The 18,145-nt window shown below is 35.2% G+C and overlaps 1 protein-coding gene and 1 long non-coding RNA gene across 2 annotated transcripts; both read left to right on the forward strand.

Annotated features, from left to right (window-relative positions):
• The first annotated feature begins 3,137 nt into the window (after positions 1–3,137).
• On the forward strand, positions 3,138–6,332 carry LOC121266525 (equilibrative nucleotide transporter 3-like). The gene is made up of 10 exons (XM_041170377.1): positions 3,138–3,185; positions 3,269–3,429; positions 3,548–3,652; positions 4,047–4,202; positions 4,323–4,466; positions 4,553–4,658; positions 4,811–4,992; positions 5,083–5,243; positions 5,478–5,736; positions 6,175–6,332. The coding sequence occupies exons 2-10, from the start codon at positions 3,388–3,390 to the stop codon at positions 6,286–6,288; spliced, it is 1,269 nt and encodes a 422-aa protein (XP_041026311.1). The 5' UTR covers positions 3,138–3,185; positions 3,269–3,387; the 3' UTR covers positions 6,289–6,332.
• A 10,250-nt stretch (positions 6,333–16,582) lies between these two features.
• On the forward strand, positions 16,583–17,391 carry LOC121265047. The gene is made up of 2 exons (XR_005940600.1): positions 16,583–17,044; positions 17,147–17,391. It is a non-coding gene; the product is annotated as an uncharacterized LOC121265047 (long non-coding RNA).
• Positions 17,392–18,145: the final 754 nt, after the last annotated feature.

An 18,145-nucleotide genomic window follows, 5' to 3' on the forward strand; every position in this document is an offset into this window, starting at 1 on the left:
GTATAATTTACATTTATCATTTTACTTGATCAATAAAAATAATTTCTATACAATTGTTTATTTTTATCATTTTTGGAAATATAGAAATTAAATGTTAGTTTTTATCAAATGAAAATAAAAGAAAAAAACTTGCCATTTTTGCGTTATGAATTTGAAAAAATTTATATGTTTTGACTAAAATTATTGGTTGTTCATTATCTTCAATTAATATGATATTATTACATGTTTATTGATACATTTAATTGCCAATTTTTTTGCAACGATCAACATTTATGGTTAGAGGGAAATTTACAATATCTGATCTGCATCAACCATTTTTTTACTTATCATGTGCAAAGTGCAGTAAAACCATTGGATACGAGAAAGATGAAGAGTTCTTATGCTATAATTGCAAAGAACTAACAACCGCACAGCCAAGATAAATATTTATCGTGATATTTGAAAATTAACAATTATTACATTACAATCGTAATATATTATTTCGTAATACAAAGGAATAATAACTTATTTATTACTTATAGATCTCGTGTCTATTTGGAAGTATTCGATGACAGTGGCTCGATCGCAGTAGTGGCCTTCGAACCTACAGTTGAACGAATTCTTGATTGCACAACAACGGATATTGTACAACATATAGAGCAGGTAAAATTTATACTTTCAAACACATTTAACAAATTTAAGAAATTATTTTTTTATATGTTTTTTTCATTACAGGAGGATCACTCGTACATAGAAAATATTACAAATAAAATCCAAGATAAAGAATGGACGATCGTTTTGAGTGCATCTATGAATGAATTTGGGAAGTTGCACCAAAACAAACTTAACGTATTATCTGTGAATGACATACCTGGGACAATAGAATAGTTATTTCAGAAATTTTCTTTTAGACTTCCAGTTATTATAATGTATAATTATAAGGAATTCATATGTAATTATGAGATAACTCTTGCTTTTTATTTGTAATTATGATGATAATGCATTACCTTCAATAGTCACTTTATTATGTATAATAAAACATTTTATAATTATAAACATATTCGTGCAAATTCATACGTTGTGATTATAAAAATTCTACAAATTATATATATATATTTATTTTTATAATCAATGTGAATCTTAAAATATAAATAAACTATTAGATTTTATAATTATATATATGTATATTAACCAATTTTTTTGTATTACATATTCTCCAATTTCATAAATATGATTTTCTAAATATTTTTTCTTCTTTTCACATTTGGGCACACGTGCAATGCACGTGTTTCTTTTTACTAGTATGTATATATATATATATATATATAAAATAAAAAAAAAATTAAAGAAAAAACGCGAGTTTGGTGTTGGCCCGGGTATTACATTCTGATTTTCCTTGACGATTCCAATATATGTTTGGTGAGATACAGTTGGATTTAGCCACATCAGGGAAAGGAAAGGTGGAATTGGACCTTTTGTTGGTATATGCTTGCTTTCTGCTTGTTTTGGAGTTGCAGATGCCCATGTTCAAGGCGGAATGGTTGGAGACCTATCTTTCATGTGTCCTGAATTCATTCAGGTTTGTATTCTTAAGACTTATTTTTAGCTGCATGCTCTGATCACAAGAACTTTTGTCTTTGTTTTCATCTGCTCAACCTAATTTAAGACGTCCATTTTGTATCTTCTGCAGTCCTTCCTTGCTGGTCTTGCCGCGTCAGGGGCTCTGTCCTCTGCTTTGAGGCTAATCACAAAAGCAGCCTTCGAGAAATCTCAGAACGGGCTTCGCAAGGGAGCTAGTAGGTTTACTCCCTTTTTTTTTTTTTTTAACAATCTACAAATTTTCTGCTTTTTACCATGAAAAAATTTATTTGCAACTCTGTTTATCGATACACCAAACATATCTCTAACGTGGAACATCCCACATCAATTAGCATAAAAAAGTAATTACACTTTGAATTCACACACAGTTCACGGAAATTCTTTAGTGTTCAAGGATTAAGGAAATTACTGAGAAACACTTTGGAACAGCCCTGTTGCTGTTGGAAGAAAAACAGCCCACCAACGGGCTGGCTACACGTAAGATGAAGGGTGTGTAGCACAATAGAAGGAAAGCAGCAGCTGATTTCGTTTCCTTCCCCTCCCCACTCTGCTTCCTCCAAAACCTTCCGACCTCTTTCTTTTCCTGCGCCTTCTTATGCAGCTCCCAACCACGGGCGACCAAATCTCTCATTCACTGTTAAGGCTTCTGAAATTTCATCGCAGAACGGTGAGGCCGAAAAGGCAAAGCTAGCTCAGGTTCTCTCTCTTTTTTCCTGGATTTTCTTATCAACACTAAAGTTCAACTGTGCGCCGTTTGGTAGCTCAGAAAGTGTATCAATATATATTTCTTTTAATCATTCCTTTTATATCATTTCGATTTTTTATTTTCTTTTAACTTACTTTGGATAATGTGTAATTGTACTCGCATAAACAATCATTGTTTTGTTTTGAGAAGTAGGGTTTTGAAAATGTCAGTAAATCAGAATCAATGTATTTCAGTAGATAATCTGACCTGCAGGAACCACGTTTAAATTACGTTTGATGGGAAGATGAAGTAACTTGCATGATGTTGTAGGTGGCAAAAAGGTTGGAGAATACTTCAAGGCAGTTTAAGAGATTTGGCGCCATAGGCTTTTTGGCACAGTTTGTGTCCACTGTTGTGCCGTCGGGGTGTGGGTTCGAATTGGAAGAAAGGGTTTTAGGGGGGAATGGAGTGTGCTGTTCAGGTGTAGTGGGATGCATGGTAATCGTGCTAACATGCTGACATGTCGCATTTTGATTGGAGGGCTGGTTTTCTGAAATAACCAGATGGGCTGGTCTCCAGGTTTTCTCTTCATACTTGTTTTATTCATGAAGTTAACTCAAAACTCATTCATCAAGCACTGCCACTATCCACTTTTTCTTTAAAAGTAAAAGGAATCTCTTATATTCAATTGCCCACATGGCCACACCCATATTTGCTCAGACTTTGCAGTCCAGCTCCCATTCTTGCAATAAAACTAAAGCACATTTCGCTGCTTCTGTACTATCAATGGGGTTTCTTTGTTTTACTCATTCTGAACTGTATAATACATCATTTTGCTCCGCGTGTTGATTCAAGACCTCATGAGTGCTTTAACATTTTCTCACAGAACATGTTAAAGTATTCTGTTTTCATTCATTGAAGAGTTTATTCCTCCCTCCTGCGCTCTTAAAACAATTCGTGTATCTGTTCGAATATTTTTTGAAGTTCTTATTCTAGGAATTGCACCTATTTGTTGCTACTCAAAAGACCCACAACCATGAAAGCAAATAGAGCATAGTCAAGCACTTCCATTGGACCATTTTTAGTACAAGTACTATTTGCAGTCTTGAAGAGGGAGAATAGCCATGACTATTGCTAATGAAATCAAGGCTCCAATGAGGCTCGAGGTTTGTACTAGAACACTGTTTCATTCCAGAGGAAGATACTGATGATCAGTTGAGTTTATGACAATTAAGAACAAGTTATATATACTAATGCAGAATCAACATCTGTAATTATAAGCAGGGAAAGTATAAAGCAATGTTGGTTTGTTTTGTTCTTGGGCTGGGGTCCCTTGTTGCATGGAACAGTATGCTGACAATTGGAGACTACTACTATAAATTATTCCCGGTAATTAGCTCATGCTTAATTTATGTAGATACACAGTATCAAGGGCTTTTATCTTTTGAGGCAAGGAAAAAGTAAAGAGCTTGCTTGTTGTAATTCAACTTTGATACTGTGCGAGAATGATAAATTAAGGTGGTCTTGACCGAGAGAGGAATCATCCCAATTTTTTGCCTTGGTTTAGGAATTCACATCATATATGACCTTTAAAAAGACAGAAAACTATAATCTGGAAGCGAGAATAGAAGTAAGATTGTGCAGATCTGGGAAAAAAAATGCTGGGAGTGTTGGAATGGAGGCACTAATTTCTCATTAATGCACTTAATGTCATCCTGTACTTGATTAGCTTTCTTGATAATAAGATGAATTAACTAATGAAGTTTTCCCTCTCCGTAACAAGAAATACCATCCTTCACGAGTACTTACACTCGTTTATCAACCATTCGCGCTTGTAACAATGGCAATACTGGCATACAACGAGTCAAAGATCAACACTAGGTGGCGCAATTTATTTGGATACACTCTTTTCCTCGCAAGTACTTTGTTGGTCTTAGTTGTAAGTAAAGATCTTCCTAAGTTTTTTGCTCTCGAGTTTTGCCATCTGAGCTTTGTAATTCATACCGTACCAAATTCTGATTTTCCTTGATGATTCCAATATATGTTTGGTGAGATACAGTTGGATTTAGCCACATCAGGGAAAGGTGGAATTGGATCTTTTGTTGGTATATGTTTGCTTTCTGCTTGTTTTGGAGTTGCACATGCCCATGTTCAAGGTGGAATGGTTGGAGACCTATCTTTCATGTGTCCTGAATTCATTCAGGTTTGTATTCTTTCAGGTTTGCATGCTCTGTCTTTGTTTTCATCTGCTCAACCTAATTTAAGACGTCCATTTTGTTTCTTCTGCAGTCCTTCCTTGCTGGTCTCGCCGCTTCAGGGGCTCTGTCCTCTGCTTTGAGGCTATTCACAAAAGCAGCCTTTGAGAAATCTCAGAACGGGCTTCGCAAGGGTGCTAGTAGGTTTACTCCCTGTTTTTTTAACAATCGACAAATTTTCTTTCTCAATTTCATTACTTTGGTGTTCATTGTTATCAGTACTGAGAAATAAAATAAAATGAAAATATCTGAAACTCTTTCGATGATTTCAAAAGAAATCTTTCTTTCCCAGTGTTATTCCTGGCGATGTCCACGCTCTTTGTGTTTCTGTGTATTCTTCTCTATGCGATGGTCTTCCCTAAGTTGCCGATAGTGAAGTACTATCGCTCAAAGGCAGCCTCAGAAGGATCGAAAACTGTATCAGCTGACCTTGCTGCTGCTGGAATCCAGAAAAACACAAACCAAGGAGAAGGAGTACTGCAACTTTTCTTTAACCTCATAATACATCATGTTTAGCGAATTTTTGAGATTAAGGTCTCTTGAATGCTTTAGAAATTTTCACAGGATGAAGATGACACGAAACACCAGCAGCGCTTGAGCAATAAACTACTGTTCTTCCAGAATATAGATTATGCAATTGACTTGTTTCTTATATATGTGTTGACATTGTCAATCTTCCCCGGGTTCTTGTATGAAAATACTGGATTTCACAGAATGGGCCTGTGGTAAGTACTGCTCCTAATTCATGAAACAGAAAATCATTGCATTTTGCTCCTATCGCAATCGCAAGTTGAATGAATACATTGTTTTCCACAGGATTCTAAGACAGCCAATTTCTTATAAAACTCCTCATCATTTCCATCATTTTCAATGCACTGCTAAATGTTTCAAACTGCATTTTGAATGAAGTTTGCAGTACTCTTAAACCGATTAGTATGACATGCATTATCGTGTTTCAGGTACGCGCCTGTTCTGATTGCAATGTACAATGTGTGGGATCTGATATCAAGATACATTCCACTCGTAGACAGCTTGAAGTTGGAGTCCAGGAAGGGACTTATGATTGCAATTCTTTCTCGTTTCTTACTCATCCCTGCATTCTACTTCACGGCTAAATATGGTGACAAGGGATGGATGATCCTGCTCACATCTTTGTTGGGTCTCTCCAATGGCTACCTCAGTGTCTGTGTCCTTACTGTGGCACCTAAAGGTTACAAGGTTCGTTGACATGTATATCGTGTTGCATAATGTGTTGTAATTGTAACGTTATTATTCATCTTAAGGCCTCATTTGCATTCAAAACACATCTCAATTCATCTCATCATTATAACTTTTCCAAATTCTCACTCAAAATATAATAATCAATTCAACTTTTTCAAATCCCAAAACAACTTTTTCAAATTCTCACACAAAATATAATAAATAATTTAACTTTTATTCTACTATTCACAAATCATCTCAACTCATATTTGAATCCAAACCACTCCTAAATCTTGTCATTTCCAATCATACTTATTGATGTGACATATTTTAAGCGATTTATAGAGATGATGAAAAAATCTAAGACGAAAAAAATATCTTTTCTCATGCGGGAAATGATGGTATATCGGGCTGGATACTTTCTCATGGATATATGTTGTATTCATTATTTTGTAGGGACCTGAGCAAAACGCTTTGGGCAACTTGCTTGTGCTGTGTCTTTTAGGCGGTATATTTGCAGGGGTTGCTCTTGACTGGTTGTGGCTTATAGGTAAAAAAGATGCGTTTTAAATGTCAAGTTTCTAAATAGGTATATATAAAGAGTGGTGCTACTCTCCCGCCTATATGTACTCACTCTGCTTGCTGCCTATTGCAATTTTTTTTTTTTTGCTTTTTATTTTTATAAAAAATAAAAAAAAAAATACCAATACACTAATAATAATAATAATAAAAAAGCACCAAAGACATCAAAACTTTATTGGTGGAATATTCGTTTGATTGTGAGTGATCAAATCTCATTAATTATCGGTTGTACCAAATTTTTTTTTTCCCTTCAAGAGGCAATAAAAAGGAAAAAATGAAAAAAAAAAAACTCCCAAGTATCTTATTTATATTTAATTTAACGTGTGATTAAAATTAATTTTGTAAAAACAATTAATAATTTTTTGTTCATGTTTTTGTTAATTAAAGTTAAGCAGTGAGATGGAGAAAAGGAATCCAGAATCCCATCCTTGAAATACAGAGTCAAAGGACCAGAAAATAGATATTTTATACGTTGAAGAAACAATACATTTATCTGACAGTTAAGAGACGGATAACAGAAGAGCCACTAGCTAGGGTGCATCCAAGCATCAAACCCACACGACTGTGGTATTCTTAACCATGTGATACGAAATTCATGCCACGTTAAATTTGTACCCGGCCCCATGACAAATATATATAGTTTTTTACCATAGAAAATTAATGTTCAAATTAGTTCTTCAAGAAAGTTTAAGATTAATGCAGTCTTTGACTTAGGACCATTTAGATAGTGAGATGAGATGAGTTAAGTTGATTTGTGAATAGTAGTAAAATTGTTGAGTCGAGATGATTTTTGAAAATTTTGTTTATTTGGATTGTAAGTGAGATGCGATGGTTTAAAATTTGTTGGGTCACACAAATTATTACATAGTATTTGTAATGATTTTGTTTTATTTATAAATATATTTATAAATAAGTAATAATAACTAATAAATTACCTACCCAATTTTTATTTTTTATAATATATTTCATAATAATATCATAAGATGAAAATATTTTTATAAAATCAAATTATTTTGTAAAATATCAAATAAAAATATTTTTTATGAAAATATTGTGCTTAAAATTATTTTTCATTTTAAGCACGTTGGAGATGGTGAGGGGAACGTGTTCGAAACATCCAGCCGTTGGAGATGTCCATGGACCATCTCTCTCACCGTTGTCATTTAAGCACGTTGCAACGCATGCATGCCAATATTAGATAATAGTCCAATATAGATAGCCATGATTGGCTTTGTTCTTTAGAATAAAAATAAAAAAATAAAAAGTTTTTGGGTTTTTTCAGGTTTAAAAAAAAAACAAAAAGAGAGAGAAGTTTTTACAGTTACATTCAAATTTAGTTATCTATTGGCTTGCCTCCTTGGAATAAGAAAAGAAGACGTTCTTACAGCGCCACCAAAAACAAAAAACAAATAAAAAAAATGAAAACTTCTTTCAGTTGCAGTTTAACGGTTAACATGGAATATAGCATGCGCCCGCAAGCCTTCTTTCTACGGTAGATAGTGATATTCATGGACGTAATCCTTTATTTTAAAACTCCATTACAGAATATGCTCGAGAGTTTTTGAAGAAATCTGTCTGCATGCCCTTCTTCATCATTATTACATATCTTTTTTGTGAAATCCGGAATCTCCCTTGCTTTTCCCCTACTCTAACTTAATTGTATAGGAACTTACGTCAAGCAATATATAGTTCCTAGCTTGTAATGGTCATTTCAAAAATGGTCTTCATTTCTGGATGAATTCAGAGTATAGACCACCTGCACGTACGACACCACCACTGCAGAATAAAAGGATTTAAAACGAGTTCGTGTATTGTTTTTCTATGACTGAAGCCATAAATTATTGCCTCAAAGTTTTCATCAATTGGAGAAGATATGATGTTGCCATTCAGCAATATATTGAGATGCCAAAGGCTAATCCAAAACCCAGTTCGGATATTTCTGCGCAATTTGCATAAGGAAGCCGCGGCCATTCCGGTGGCATGGGAAAGGCCTAAAATTGGCTGGACAAAACTGAACTTTGATGGATCTTCGAAAGGTAAAGCAGGGAAGGCTAGCATTGGAGGGTTATTCAGAAACCATAAGGCTGAATTCATACTTGGTTATGCTGAACAAATAGGGAGAGCCAACAGCACCATTGCAGAACTGGCTGCACTGCATAGGGGGCTTGAGTTGGCGCTGGAAAATGGTTGGAACGATGTATGGCTTGAAGGAGATGACAAGACATTGATCGATAACATTGCAGAAAATAGAACTTTTAAATCTGCAGAAGTGCAGAGACATGTCAGTGATATAAACTTGATTATATTGACGCTTGACAATTGGACGGCGACTCATGTCTATAGGGAAGGCAATAGGGCTGCTGACAAATTTGCTCAGATTGGGCATCATTTGGATAAGCCTACAATCTGGCGCCACACTCCTCCTGATGAAGTTTTACCTATTATGCATGAAGATGCCGAGGGTAAGATTGTTTTTCGTAGAAGATCATCAATCAGATTATTATAGACATCATTATTTATCTGAAGATCATTTCTATTTTGTTGCTTTTTCATGTACATCTATAGATAGGAATATATTCTTTTCTTTATGTGTAAAATACATGCTTAATATTTCTAAGCATATTTGAACATAGTTATCTTGTACATGCAGTTCATTAATTAGATACTGAAAATGTAATATATATATATATATATATATATATATATATATGGCCCTTCATATGATATGATCATGATATTTCTCATACAGACTATATACGGAGGGCACATACATACACTAACAACAAATATGGCCATTTCACCATGCCACCACTAAGTTGACTGGTGGCATGTAAGTCTTGGGTTCGAATCTGAATAAGAATTCACCTTAAACTAAGATAATAGTCACCTAAAGATTCGTTGAATTCCCTAATAATATTAGAATTAGAATCTAAGCTATGACTCAAATCCAATTTGAGAGTTTCTCGATATTTAGGCCTCTTTGATCTGTCTGATTCTCAATTACGGGTATGGTGCTTACTATAATCACGCCCAAGTAGGGCATTAGTCACATCCGGTTACTCCTTCTCACTTACCCTTTCATTTGACAAATGTGTTATTTGGCAGAGAAAAGTTTGTCATGCGACAATGGACACAAGTAACACGTACGTCGATCTCAAATGGTCAAAAGGTCATAAATAAGTTTATTAGCTGCAAAGGGTCTGGCTTGCCTCCTTTTGTATTTTTAACAAGATATCTCATTTTCAAAATGAATAGCCAATGATCAAAAATTTTTTAAACAAGCCGATGGCCATATATGATCCCAGAAGGATTCAAGTCTATTTGACACGATGTCTTTAATCAGAGGCTGGTGGCCACAAGTGATAGCTTTCAGCCCCAATGAAGAGTTACCCTTTGTTAAAAAGGAAATGATACACTGGGGCCTACCACTGGTAGCTCCGCTCCCATTTTTTATTATTGTTTTAATTTTTTTTACTTATTGATTAAAGATGTATTTTTTAATAATATTATATTTTTCCTTTTTGTTAAAAATATTTAAAAATGTTAAAAAATACATATATGAAAAAGCAAAAAAAAAAAAAAAATCTTATAACTAACGGTAGCTCCCAGCGGAGCTACTAGAAGCTGGGAGCGGTGACTATAGAGCCATCCTTGTAAAAAGTTTGTGGTAAATGTCTGCATTGTAAAGTCCCATCATATTCAACAGGATGTATATGCATTAATGGTATATAATTTTGTAATATCAAAAAATATCGAAAAATAGCTTTTCGAGGAAAAAGAAGGAAAATAAATGTTCCTATATATGTTTATTAGACTCTATTATGGACCTCATCCATTGTATTACAGCACATAATCATTTAATTTTAGCAATCCCACCAATTTAGTTAATTGGTAGTTACACAATTTCTGTATAGCTAATTAATTTGTCTTTCTTTCCATGTATAAATCATCTACTCATGCTTATATATTTGCATATGAAATCAATGAATAATACGAGAGGTTATTCTACCAATTTATATTCCTAACATGGTATCAGCTAAAAATCGACCCTAACATACCTTTTCACAGCCTCCATAGCTTCCTCTTCCGATGCTTCCCAAATTTCCTTCTCATATCTTCTTCATCCCTCCGATTCTCCCAGCCTCGTCCTTGTCTCCAACTTTCTCACTGGAGAAAATTTTTCCAAATAGCAACGTGAACTTCGTCAAGCCCTCAATGCCAAAAACAAACTCTATTTTATTGATGGCACTCTCAAAGCTCCGGCCACCACTTCCACCGATTATGCCCAATGGAGCAAGAGCAAAGATATGGTCCTCACTTAGATTCTAAGTAACATAACCCCTTCCCTAGCCAATTCACTGGACTATCATGATGACCTCAAACAAAAATATCAAACCTTCACCAACATCAACTCTCCATCCCTGATTGCTATAACATCAAACAATTATGGGATGAACTCGGCAATCTTCAACCACTCACCGATGCCAACACCTTGGAGAAAAGGGCTGAGGACGAACGTGTGTCCCAATTTCTATGATTCATTCGCTGCTCTTCGAACCCAAATCCTCACCACTGACCTTTTTCCACCTCTCAACAAAGTTTTCTCCATCCTCTTCCAAGAAGAATAACAATGCCTTCTCCAAGTCCCCTTATTACAATCGGAAAATCTCGCCCTTGCTGCTTGATCCTCTCATACCGATCGACCACCTTTAAAATGCATCGAATACAGCAAAGATGGTCATCTCCATCATCACTGTTGGCTTCTCATCGGCTACCCGCCCGGGTGTGAACCCCGTAACAATCGCAAGCCCTCTCTTCTTGGTAAGCCGCCTGATGCTGCCAATCTCATTGGTTCCATCTCAAGTCTGGTCCTAGGCCTCTCGCTGGAGAGCTACCAGCAACTCATGACACTACTTCATCCCCCTCCTCCAGCGGAAAATCTTATGGGTAACTCCTTAACAATTTCTTGTTCTTTTGACTTACAAATGGACTGGATCATCGACAGTGGTGCTAGTGATCATATGAGCCACTGCCGATTATCTTTCTCAAGCCTCCGACGGCCACCCATGGCTTGCATGATTCACTTACCCATGGAGAAGGTTGTCCCCATTGAAGGCATAGGCTCTATAATGTTATTCGAAACCCTCAACCTCCTAAATGTCCTTTATGTCCCTAGATTTTATTATAATCTCCTCTCTGTCCCTCAACTTACTAAACATTTATCCTATGTAGCAATTTTCTCATCTTCTAATTGTTTCTAGGACCTTTAGTTGAAGAGGTTGATTGGAGCGGGTGAAGCTTGCAATGGGCTCTATATCTTTCAACCTCAACAGTTTGCTGCTTTCTCTGTCCACCATCTTGCTAATAAGACACTATGACATCAACTTCTAGGTCATCCTTCCAACTTTACTATTCCTAATGTTTTTTATAGTCTATATTTTTTTTCTCATTGTGATGTTTGTGCTCGTTCTAAGCACATCCACTTGCCTTTTTCCCTTCATGCTAATAAAAGTATGATTCCTTTTAACCTCATTTATTGCGATATTTGGGGTAGTTATTCTACCGCTTTCATTTGTGGAGCACATTATTTTTTTACTATTGTTGATGATTTTTCACGCACCACATGGAGTTATTTAATGCGTTTTAAATCAGAAACTTTTAGTCATTTGATGCATTTCTTCGCTCTTATAAAAAATCAATTTAACTCCACAATTAAATTTATCTGAATTGATAATGGCCCGGAATTTCGTTCTCATAATCTCCAAAATTAGTTTCATGCCCATGGCATCATTCATGAGTGTACCTGTGTTAAAACTCCGCAACAAAATGACGTATGAAATGAGACTTCGCAGGATAATTAGAAGGACTTTAATACCACCCTGGGCCTTGGGCCATGGGGGCCCAATAAGTCACTCAACACCTAAACACCCCCTAACCTAGTAGGATTCAGGTCAATCATTAAGGGAAATGCCCACCCACTTAGAAGGATTTGAAACAAGTGAATAGCTTGTAAGAATCAGGATTCAAATTTCAAATAGTAGGCAAGGCAATTAATCTAGGCGGTCTCAAGATGATAAGCTCTCTATTTAAAGGATCCATGTATGCTAATAAAATCTTTAGAATATTTTGGCTCTGAGATTACACTTATCGTTACTAACTTAGGTATCAGAGGGTTTCCCTTCAACCCCCAAGCCCTCTTACTACTTGGTTGCAGGAAGTCTGGAGTGCGTAGCAGTGAAACACATCTTCAACACAACTCCAGAAAATTCATATAGTTATAATAAAATTTTATCGATCTTGGTTTATTTCTTTCGATATGGCATTATCGATAAACCACTAGATGAAATATTACCAACATATCTCATAGTTGACTCGCATTAATTCTCAAATAGAAAAATATTCATATTTCGGAAATTTTAACCTTGTTGGTCGAAATAAAATAAAGGATAGCATTTTTTTTATAGACTATTTAATAATTTACATCGATCAAAAATTCGTTGAAATATTTATTAGGATATCATGACATCTAAAATTTATTTCTATGCATACTACTTAATTTTTCTTAATTGTAAGTTAAATATTTTAACATAAAATCATATCAATTCATAAATTTATTTTTATTAAATTTTTTATAACTACGATACTTCTCATAATTTTATATAGGTTGTGTATGTAGCATAATAGTAAGGAAAAATGCTAATATACCGCCTGAGTTTACTCTCTCATTTTGACCGTTTATGTATTTAATTTTTTTAATTTTTTTTTATTTAATGATTAAAAAAGTAATTTTTAGTGTATTGGTATTTTTTTTTTACAAAAAATATTTAAATACATTAAAATAATATAAAAATAAAAAATGTAAAAATAAAAAAGTGATTTTGTGCTAGCAACCTATGGTAACTTCGAACACATTCGTGAATGCGATACACAGTTGTTTCCCTAGAGGACTAGATTAATTCATAGTACTCGCTGTCAATTATATTCCATAGAGTAATTCTACATACAATTATGAAGTACGTAAACGATGCGTAATTACAATGAAAAACAATGGGATCCACTATTAAAAAATTAATTTTTTCATGTGAGTCCCATGTAAGGATACAAATGGTCCGGTCCAGCGATGGACCGAATATTTTCAGTCCATCATTTTTTCGGACCAGATTGGACCGGACACCCATAGGGACCGGACTGGACCGATAGCTATCGGTCCGATCGGTCCATTGGGTCCGGCCTAATTTTTTTTTCTTTATTTGTATAAATAATTAATAAAAAAATTTATTTAAAATACTAAATTAAATTAAGTAACTTATTAATGTGTATTATGTAACAAACTCAATAAAAAAATATTTTATTTGGTCAATGATAATAAATTAGATGAAAATTATATTATTAATTTATATAATTACTATATAATTAACTAATTGATATTATAAATTAGTTAATTCATAGAATATTAACAAGTGTTAATAACATATTTAAAATTTTATTTTGTTAATAGTGATAGGTTAGATGAAGATATTTAAAAAATATTGTTAATTTATAGAATATTAATAAGTATTAATAATATATTTAAAATTTTATATTGTTAATTGTACAATTATTATATAAATAATATATATATAATATATATTTTTTATTTTTCATTCGGTCTGGTCTGGTCCGGAAAAACCCTAGACCGTGGACCAGACCGAAACTTTTCGAACCTCTAAAAGGTGGACCGAGACCAATCGGTCTCAGCCTTGGTCCGGTCCGGTCAGGACCGAAACAGTCAGTTCAACCGGATCATTTATCATCTATAGTCTTATATTTTATTTATTTTTTTTAAAAATAATTACGTAGCAGTTACTTAATTGATAATTACAAATATATTTTCCCTATTCCATAATCAGCAAGTGCCGCTTCCTTTGATGTGATAATAACAACTCCTTAAAAACGCCGAGCCTGCATTTGTGCCTCAATTTTTGTCACGTAATACACAAAAGACTATCCATTTCTATATCTTCTTCGTACCAATGAACCCAAAATTCGGTCACCAAGAATGACAGCTAAGATGACTCATTAACTATAGGGTAATGATGCCCTTGCAACTCATTGACTATTCCTTTACTACTTTTACTATATTTGAAATATTTTATTTTTTATCATTTTCTTTTAAATATTTTTTTCACATCCTCAATCATTAAAAAAATATATATTTAATTTTACTAATAGTCACTTCCTTAACTATTAAGTAAAAAAAAAATTAAAAATTAAATATAAAAAAAGTAATAAATAAGTAGTAGAAGGGTAATAATCCTATTATTATTTTCAGAAACACTTTGGAGTAGTCTGACTGTTTTTAAGAGAATACCAGCCACCAATTGTAAGCTGACACGTCAGCAATTCCACACAATTAACATGAGATCATCTCATTCCCGAACGTCCCAGTCAAACACCCCTGCCAAAACATCTCTTGAAACTCAACCCAGTCGAAGGAATTCGCCCCCTTCACAAACTGCAGATCTGTCGAACGCCCCAATCTAGTGCCGTCAACCTGTTATGATCATTAAGGTAAATAATGATGGAAGAAGTCTGAAGGAGAGGTGAGCCATTGACTGAAGACTAGCAATAAACAGTTAGGCTATTAGTTGTACATGTGATGGCACATGTCATTTAAGTAGTCTGTGATTACCCTTGTACCCTTACTTAGCTAAAGAGATGTACTGAAATGCCCTTAATTCCTAACTGACTTAACGTCTGTAATGTATATAAAAAGGGAGGTAGTCTTTGATGTAATGCATTGAAGAAGATTAATAAAGTCATTCCTGGAGGAATTGATCCCTCGATGATCAGAATTGTGATAATTTTCTGAGTGTGTTCTTACATTGCCAGTCACCATCGAACGCCCCACTCCAGTGCCCTCAGTCGAACGCCCCTATGCCGTCGAACTCCTCAACAGTTTCGTCGGCCACCAATTTCAGCACCACCATCTTTGTCGCACCCACCATCTCCGTCGCTTAACAACTGCCCACCATCTCTGTCGCCCACCATTACTCTATTTAGTGGTTTTCTAATGTATGATAACATAGAATTTCATAGATTCCCCTCCCCTTAGTTATTTTGCAGATACCCAAATCCAGCTTCAGGAAGTTTATTATGGCTATAAAAATATATAAATTTTTATTTTTCTATTGGGATTTTGAGTTTTGAGGTTTTTCATCGTCAGATAAATCTTTTGGACTTGTGGTCTATCAAGTATTTGAGTAGATCTACTTCAGAATTTGCGTATAATTTTGTTTAGAACTGAAGTTCGATTATGAATTTCGTGGAATTGAATAAGTGGTGTTTCTAGTTCTTGTGAAATACATAAATCAAAAGATCAGGACCAGAAGTGCATTCCAACTTGTCAAAGTTAAAGTTTCGATAGAACTTGTCATTTTGGTAGCATTCCAACAGGAGGAGTTGTATTATGTGACGTAGTTTCTTGTTTATTGAACTTGTTTTACTTGTTTCCATGAATTCCAGTTGATATTGGGAACACATATGTTGGAAGACAAAGGGAGGGAAGAGTCATCCCTTCGTGGAAAGGCACGACTTTGTGGCAGGAAGGAAGGTTTAGGGCATGCGAAGAAGAAGATGACAAGAACCTGTTTTTGTCTTCGTCTTCATCTGTTTGGACTTTTATCTTTTGAATCAGAGTTGATAATTCTCTGGCAATGAGGAGGTTTTTGGAAAGGGGGGGTTTCCGTGCGAGAATTAGCAAAGAGGGAAGGGAGAGTGGCGGAGAATGGGGTCGTCGTCGGTTGTGGCGAAGAGGGGGAGAAGGCAAAGTGGCAAAGAGGGAGGGGTTTGTCGGGCTGCGACGCTGGAGGCTTCGACGGGTTTGAGTGAAGGAGATGGGTTTGAGCATAGAAGAGATGACCCAGATGAGGGGTTTGAGCGAAGGAGGCTCCTACATGCAGTCCCATATGTTTTTCAAATGGACCGCTTATGTGGTGATTACTTATTGGTGGGCTGTTTTTTATAATATGACAGACGGACCGGTTCTAAGTTATTCTCTATTTTCTTTAGCTATATTGAAGAAGTGGTAATATGTCAATGTAAATGCAAGGACCCACCATTAACGACCCTTTTCCAAGCTGTCGCATGAAAAATTTCAAGCCTATAATCAACATATAGGAGAAATATCAGCCGAGGATGGAGAAGGCTACCCAAATGGCAGAAGTTACGAAATTAGGGAATGTTTTTAGAAAAGAGAAAAAGGAAGGATCTCATAATTTGGTATACCAGAAAAGAAAAGAAAGAGATGGTTTAGACTTTAGGGGCTTGGGGCGATCTGAAATGCAGTACAAGATTACAGTACAATATTAACCAGTACAAATGGCATCTGCATCAAAGCATTTTAATATTTGGGCCAGCAGCCTTAATCGACGGTAGCAGTAGTTCAAAATCTGGCAACTGAGTAAAATGGTAGTACAAATCAATACAAATCGGTGTACTATACATTTGGATTTATAAGGCTTATTTACAGACGTGATGAACGCACCGAGATCTCTGGGTCTGTTGCAGTAAGTTGGAGTATGGATTTAGGAGACTCCCAGATTGAGAAACATCATTGAGTGCAGCGTTGATGAAAGTCCTCTTCTTTTTGTGTTGGACATTTTCGTTAGCGCTGCACCCAATCATGTTTCTATAGGGGATATTGATCCCGGGAGATCCTAGCTAGGCACCAAGCTTGTTTGGGAAAAGCAAATCGTTAAAACTGGTATGGAAATCTGCTGCCATTGTTGTTGCAGAAAAATACTATTGGCTTTTTTTTTTTTTTTTTATATATATAATCTTCAATATATGTAATGGCGTTTTGCAGGAAATAGATGCCAATGAGCAAGTCTTCAAGGACATAGCTGACAAGCATCAACGGCTTCTCTTCATTTCAGAACCAAATTACAGTTTCTCTTCATTTTCCAGAAGATGAACGGATTGGTCATGAGTCATGAACTAAGACCACTGCTGCAACCTTTCCCATGTATGCAGTATTTGAAAGTATTGAACTCATCATGCAGGCAGCATGATTGCCCCAGTTTTATATCAAAACATAATACAGTTAACCTTCTCTGTTTTTTGTTTCTTTTTCTAAGCATTCAACCCATCAAGGGATGACATTGTGGCAAAAATTACAGTTCATTTATAAATCTAAAGTCGTCTAAGAATGTAGACTATGTTTTCTATTGGAAAATCCATTAGTTCACTTGCCTATTGCATGAATCAAAGGTCACCTTTTGTATTTATAGAAATCGAAATGGACAAGCATTATAAGCAGCAGCAGCATCCAAACCTATGCAAACTACGAACTTAAACCCTGCGAGCCACTTTCTAGACTCTGCAATGGTAAGCGGCATGAAAATCCTGGCCACCAGATAAAATTTCAACTCTAGGAACAATTTGCACAAAAAGGACAACTATTTTTATTTTGCCTTTCCTCGATAACTTCCATGCTAAGCTTGCAGAGTAGCAGAGAAATGTTCAAACTATATAGCTCCAACCCATCTACACATCTAAACATTTAGTTATACATGCAAATCTATTGGATATGTACAAGAAAACGAATTCTTAGGAGATAACTATGTTTAGCAGCCATTGCTCATGGATTGCAGCAAAGCCCTTTACTATGTTTAGATTCTAGAAAGCCAGCCAAGGGAAGCAAATATTTTATTACATTATCTAGTCCCTGATGACAACTAATTAATCCAGATAAAAAGCTCAAACAAGCTTGGCCAATTAAACAAATCTGTCGTACCATAATTTTCTTCACCATACTCCATAAACAGGAATTAGTGGAAAATAACTCCTCAAATGAAAAAGATAA

This window comes from Juglans microcarpa x Juglans regia, chromosome 5D (genome assembly GCF_004785595.1).
Source record: "Juglans microcarpa x Juglans regia isolate MS1-56 chromosome 5D, Jm3101_v1.0, whole genome shotgun sequence".
In the NCBI taxonomy this organism is placed as follows: Eukaryota; Viridiplantae; Streptophyta; class Magnoliopsida; order Fagales; family Juglandaceae; genus Juglans; species Juglans microcarpa x Juglans regia.

What these genes read in the sequence shown, in the direction of transcription:
- LOC121266525 (XM_041170377.1), top strand. Translation starts at nt 3,388, where the DNA reads ATGACTATTGCTAATGAAATCAAGGCTCCAATGAGGCTCGAG. An exon ending in GTACTTTGTTGGTCTTAGTT is followed by an intron (nt 4,203 to 4,322) that starts GTAAGTAAAGAT and finishes GGTGAGATACAG; the next exon opens with TTGGATTTAGCCACATCAGG. An exon ending in CGGGCTTCGCAAGGGTGCTA is followed by an intron (nt 4,659 to 4,810) that starts GTAGGTTTACTC and finishes TTTCTTTCCCAG; the next exon opens with TGTTATTCCTGGCGATGTCC.